Source organism: Aptenodytes forsteri, unplaced genomic scaffold (genome assembly GCF_000699145.1).
Source record: "Aptenodytes forsteri isolate BGI_AS27 unplaced genomic scaffold, ASM69914v1 Scaffold270, whole genome shotgun sequence".
NCBI classification, from domain to species: domain Eukaryota; kingdom Metazoa; phylum Chordata; class Aves; order Sphenisciformes; family Spheniscidae; genus Aptenodytes; species Aptenodytes forsteri.
In genome coordinates this window covers 3602616-3609338 of record NW_008794631.1, presented here as the reverse complement: position 1 = coordinate 3609338, position 6723 = coordinate 3602616, and the positions used below count along the sequence as shown (strand labels likewise).

General features: G+C 39.7%; 1 protein-coding gene across 1 annotated transcript in view; it reads left to right on the top strand.

Annotated features, from left to right (window-relative positions):
• VPS41 (VPS41, HOPS complex subunit) overlaps positions 1-6723 on the top strand; it is a 116558-nt gene that overhangs the window by 51876 nt on the left and 57959 nt on the right. The window contains exon 7 of the mRNA XM_009273491.2: positions 724-789. Within this exon, the coding sequence (XP_009271766.1) occupies positions 724-789 (66 nt within the window). The remainder of the gene's footprint in view (positions 1-723; positions 790-6723) is intronic.

The window sequence follows — 6723 nt, the reverse complement described above, 5'->3', positions numbered from 1 at the left end:
GTGTTGACTAACCAGGTGGCCTTTGCTAAATGTGTATCCCAATGTTTGAATGTCCCGCCACCCATTGCTCTCAGCGTAGTCTTTAACAGTCCATTGTATCATTCAATTTTCCCAGAGGTTGGTGCATGATAGGGGATGTGATATACCCACTCCGATGCCATGCTTTTTGGCCCAGGTGTCTATGAGGTGGTTTCTTGAACATTTCATTAAGTTTTCACACACATCAGATGCGACTCACTTGCCTCCTAGGGCCTTACTGCTCTTATAGCTGGATCTCCCACACTTGACACGTAACAGGTAGGCAAAGAGGTTGTTTAAGGTGCGTTGATGCTACATGAGGTTGTCCTGTGACAGGGCTGAGGTATGTGTGCCCTCTAGGCAGGCCCCAAACAAGACTTAATAGGGGTGACCCTTGCTCACGGCAGTCCTGTGCTGCATGGTCCTAATTCTACTGTGTGCTGTGCAAAAAAAGTAGTCATTTGATGTAATGTTGCCCTCAGTGTCAGGCATGTAATATGGAGAATTTTCTTCTTTTCTAGGAAAAACAAATGGAGATGTCTGAAGCAACTAGGCTGTACGGCAGCGAAAGAACTCAGCTGTAATACTTGATGCTTAGCAAAGGGTTATCTAGTTTAAAAAGTGATGTGGTGCTCCCTGTAAAATCTTATTTAGGCCACATTCATATCTTTTTTCTTCCTTCTTCCCCCCCCTCCTCTCCCCCAGATTGTTGCTGTTCATCCTCATTTTGTAAGATCCCACTTCAAGCAATTTGTAACAGGAGGGAAAAAGGTAAGCAGTCATAGTGTAATGAACTTAGACTATCTTTAAACAGCTTTTAAAAATAGCTCAGAAGGCTGTGTATGTGATTTTTAACACCTAGAGCAAAGAATTCTGCTTTTTCCTTCTCTTTATGCATTGTATTCCAAAACATTCTTACTTAATTAAGACTAATTCCGGAGCTGGGGGGGGGGAGTGCACTTTTTATGTAAAAACATGTTGCAACAAGTTGAGCTTCAGAGTAGAAATACTTCTGCCTATATAGTCTGAAAAAAATGTCATTTGTATTTCCTAGGCCAGATTTTCTCCATTCGTTTTAATTTGTTGAAGTGGGAGCAGAAGTTAGACCTTAATAGTGATCTTTTACAACACATGCTGGTCTTGGTGTTTGGGATTTTTCTTTTGCTTTACTTGTGGGTGATTTTATTTTTTTTAAAGTAAACAAACCCAAGTATCTTCATCAGTTCTTGTTCACGGTGTGGGGTTTTTTGTTTGTTTTGTTTTTTAAAGTAATTCAGGGGAGCTCTTGGTAGAGTAGAGCTCCCACTTTTTTAAGTACTTGCATCTGTGTAGTTAAAGTCTTCTACTTGGGGCAGTTGTTATTCTAAATGTGCATTAGGTGTCTTACTGGTATAGGGTGCAATTCTGACTTCCAGATTACAGCTGTTTCCAGGTCCTACAAGTATCTTGTATCACATTGCATATTTTCAGTCAAAATACGAAAAGTTTGATGTGGAACAGTTTCTTGAATTCATGGAATTTTCCTGTTGCCTTCTCTTATGAATTAAGGATGAACAATCCTCACTTATAGATGCATCAAACTGAATGCCATAGCTCTCCCTTACGAGCATGGAAGAAATATAGACTTCTAGGGCTGAATACAACTTAATTTTCATTAACAGTTCACTATGTTTCAAAGCATAGCTGTGTTTTATTTTGCTTTTTAAGCGGCATGTATGCTTGACAGCTTTTGCTGGCTGGTCAGAGTTGGTGTTGTCCTTAAAATAATGCATAGTCAGTGAATGTCAGCCACCAGTTTGTGAAGCTTTTTAGTTCTGATAAAAGGGGTATGGAAAGGGAGAAGCAGGGAATTAATAGAGCAGGGCTCCGTCAGGTGGTAAAAGAGCTTGCATTCACCTGATGCCGAACAGAAAAAAACATCAGGGAGTTAACACATTCTCTTTGGTTATCTTTGATTACTTGACAGGTTGTTTTATATTCTGTCCTCTGGGGAATGGTATACTCGTTCTTAATGCATTCATTTTTTGCTGAGGAACTTTCCTCTTCAGGAAAACTTTAATTGACATCTTAACATAAGGTATTTAGCATTGAAATAAATGTCCCTCGACACCTGTAATTTGATTTTATTGATACAGAAAACCAACAAATAAAACCTCTTAGCCTTGTGGTAGAAACCCTTCCCCTTTTCTTCTTTCCTCCAAAATGAGCATATGTGCTTGTGTAAAGGCAACAACAAAATGCTCTGTGAAAATTAAGAAAGTTAAATTCCACCTACTTACTTATCGAAGTTTGTTTTTTTTTTTTCTGAAAAGAAAAAGGCCTTGAAAACGTCCCTGCTTTTTATTTACTCCTCTCCTTCAGTGTAAAGCCAAAGGGGGGCAGCAGGCAATGGGGAGTTGGTCCACAAGAGCGAGGAGAAGCAGGCTGAAGCATACCACCTCAGGCTGTGGACCTCGCATCTCTCTCCCTGTGTCTGGAGGTTGTGTAGTTGGGTGAGCTCCTTCGGGGAGGGGGACAGGACCTCCTGTGGCTCTTGAGGTCTCCACGCTTTTAGCCTTTGCATGGACACAGCGACCTCATAGCTGATAGCTGGCAGTGGTGGGAGGCATGCTGCCTGGCTTCCCCACCCGCACCAAGGCAGGGATAACAGTAAGGATAGAGGTAAGGCTATCCTTGTTTTGTACCAACCTTAAGAGAAAAGCTTTGCTTAAAGCCCTCATGCTATGCTCCTTGCCTGAGCTGCATTAAAAAACATAGTGTGAAGTGTGTGAACTCTTTGTCCAAAGGATTGTGGGGTCTGTCTTTGTTTTTTGTTGTTCTGGGAGATGGTGATGTAATGTATATTAGCATTTTAAATGTTGGGTTTTTTTTTTAACTTGTTTGCTAAGATAATTTGAGCAGATAAAAGGACCCAGAAAGAAATTTGGTCACTTCCTCAAACACCTCTAGTTGCATTACGAACGTTGTTGTCTCAGAATATGAGAAGGATGTTCTTGATTTCCTACTTTAATTTCATGCTGATTTTGGTTTACAGTGAAACAAAATAAAGAAGCCAAACCACACATGCACACGGGAAGCAAGAACTTGCCCCCTGACCTTAACACTCTGTTTTGCCTCATCTCAAAAAAAACACTTTAAGATCTGCTTAAATTTATTAATTTTATAGCCAAGCATCTGTCTCAGTAGGAGCCTTAATGAATGGGGTGGGGAGGCTATAACTGTAAATTACCACCTCCTTAATTTTTTGAGAAATATACAGTTCTTCATAACAATATAAAATGTATAAAAAATACACTTTTCAGAGAGGGAGGGGAAAAATGCTAAGTGACGTGCTTCAAGGATGCATGGTGCAGGTCCTCAGTTCTCAACACAGGTGGATGTTTGGAACTTAAGTGAATTGTTGTATGATGCTGAGATTTGTCATGTCTTAGAAGCTCAGCCTGACCTGAAGCTGACTTAAGAGCAGTGCTCCCTGGGGTAACTGTTTAAATCATTGCAAATTGTTGGAAGCTTAACTCTACCGTGTATAAGTTTATATAGTTGCTTAACTAGGCATGTACTAGAGTCCTTTAAGAGTGGTTTTTCTCTAAATTGTATTATTAACTAATTAACCAATTTAAATTGTTTGCTTATTAAAGCACTAGTTTTTAAAAGTAAAGAACTTTCATTAAGCTTGGGATAATATCATTGCCTTCTATTTTGGGCTGGAGAAGCTTTTTTTTGTCACCCCCTTTTTTCCAATGAATGAATGTTATCTGTGCCTAGAAACAAGGCAGGTACTGTGGAAATGTTGACATGGTTGCAGTGAGAAGCAATAGGTACCATACTAAATAGAGGCGCTTCCCTGCTCCCCTCCCCCTTATCACTGCAATTAACTACAGCACCATTGTGATGACTTGGCAGATGATGGTAACCCTGAAATAATAATACCGTATATTGTAAATAACAGGGCATTCCTGTCCAGAGCAGACCGTAGAGTTTCAAAGCAAGGGAAAAGACAAATACTGTGCTGTTGAAGGCCATAACCTTCTACCTTTTAAAAAAGGGTCTAATCTTAAAAAATAACAGGGTAAAAGCCAACTAAATGGGGGTGGTAAAGCTGAAAACAAGGTGTTCTTTATTTAACTGTTAGAGTGCTGGTCTTTCCCAACACATCAACTAAGTGAACGTTATTGCAGAGTTTGAGTATCCATTATATCCAGAGGGTTAAAGAAGAAGAACTAACGAAGAGTTAGAGACTGAAGAATATTTCAGTTCCAAAGTCAAGGTATCAGGTACTGCATCTTATGTAAAGATAACTTAGGGGAGCAGGACAACTTGAGGTTTCTTTCTTGGCAGAGGCATTGATAAGACTCCCTGTTTCATGTTTTGATTAACATCAATAACCAGACACGAAGGTTTTTGTAGTAGGAGAGTGAATCCTCTGGAGTGATTGAATCACTGTGCTGTATGTGTGGTCATTAAGGGTTTTTGGGGGGTTCTCTGCCCAGCATGGTAGAGGGGACCCAGTACAATTAAGCAAATGAATTCTGAAGCCAGTATGGAGTAGGATATTCAGTATCTTAAAGGATTGGGCTCCTCATTTGCCTAGGACCTGCATTTTGTATAATAAGTATTGATTTGAGTATCCAGTCTGAAAACATTTTAAAGGCTAGGGAACCAAGATAGAGCTGAAAATTTACCCTGTGACTGTCAACAGTCACATCTTTATATCTGTCTGTGTCTATATCTACATATTTATATATTTTGTATATATATATGGTGGAAATAGATATAAAAACATATTTTTAATGGAGTCTGTATTTCTTTGCTGGAGAAGATACACTATAGAAACTGGTTTTCAAATGCAGATGTGTCTGAACATGTTTGTCCCATTTATCCTCCCAGAATTAGCATCTGAGCATGTTGATGCCCACGCTTAAACATTAGACTCTTTTCTTTGTCTGTTATAAAAGCAGAGAGAACTTAGTGTTACCTGGGGCAAATTTCTCATTATTAAAAAAAAAAAAAATCTAAACTACTATTTCAGTGTTAGAATCCGGGGCTGGACTCATGGTGTCTCCTGCCTGAGAGGTGAAACAAGATGATCTACATTCCTTTCCACTTCAGGTGGAGCAACGTCATATACAGAGAAAGGATAGCGATTGCAAACGATGCACAAGCGGGAAGAGAAATAGCGTTCTTGGGGATCTGCAGCTGCTGTTATGGGTAGTGGAATTTGTATGTTAAAGTCAAGTCTGCCAGGGAATGTCTCAGATTTTTTTTTTAATTGTCTGCTTTTTAGTGTCAGCAGATGCACTTTGCTTTGTGAGTAAGTAGATGACCTTTACCTCTAACCCTATGATACGTACTTCATAATAACTGGTTGGACTACTTTGACAAATTATTAAATTGTCAGGATGCTGTTTGCAGCACAGTCCATTTTTAGAAAGCAGATAGTCAGCTGTTTGGCATTATGTTGGGTAGAAGAGTACCAGACAAGAAAGGCAGATTGCTTTGTAAGCTATAAAACGTCAGTCAGTAAATACTCAAAGGTCTGGTTTAAGTGAAGAAAGAGTAAATACTATGGCAATTTCTGTCCATGCATTGGATAATTTACCATAAGTAGGAAACAAACTGTAGGAGCAAGCAAGCCACAAAAATACAGGTCTGTGATTTGCTTGCCACAATGTATAATGCCCGGATGTATCCCATATTATTGAGCAGATGAGACTTTGATATGTAGTGACGTGCTGATTGCTTAATAAGCAGATTATTTGGCTTACATTTTTTCTTTATTACTATTTGGATGTGCATTTCTTCTTTATCACAAAAAACAAAACGTTCTCCTTGTGCTGTAACAAACAAATGTGGTTTGTGTAAAGAGAGAATGGATCGTAGTCCTGTGTGTGTGTAATCTATAGTTGTGTGTTATGTAAATGTCTGTGCAGAAAACTTTTTTCATTGCCTGAGGTGGCAAGCAAAGAGGATCTAAATATATGAAATGTGTGAGAGCTTGTGTCTCTGCCTGCAAGGCTGCAGGACTTGCTTTCCAAGGTGTTAATTCTGTAGCTCTTTGTGAATAGGCGACAGCTGGAATCCAGCAGTTGAGTTATTAAAAGTACAGCCTAATAAAAGTTCTATGGCGTTTGTTTGTATTAAACATCTCAAAATTTCTAGCTTCTCTGTCCATGAACTACAGCAGCAGCTCCTGTTTTGTATCTCACCGTTGCCATCACTTATCTCCCAACGCTGTTGTTGTCTGCCACTGCCTCCTTGGTTGAGTTCCCTTGACTGCACCTTCTGCCCTCCCCCCCATCCACACCCCAGCTCCTTAGACAACAGCGTTTTGTGACAATGTTTTGAAAACTCATCTTCGGGTGAAAACTTGAGGCTTACGTTATTCTCTGCCTCGTTTGAGTTCATCCAGTCCATCGCTGTTCCAAACAGAAGTGATAATTTTTTATTGTTGCTGTATATTTTCCTAGGGATGCACGATTAAACAGTAAGTCTTCATGTGGCATGCCTTTCTGTGTTACTGTCGGATATCTGTTAATCTTGGCTGTGCCTGTAGATGTTTTTATGCTGAAAACAATAAATATCTATAGTGATCACTTGTAGCCATGGCAGTAGCATTTTAGGTTTTTGTGATCTTGCCTGGCTGAGGGGAGAGTTGGTGACACAGGTGCCAAAAAACAGAACAAATGCCACAGGTAGGCACATCTT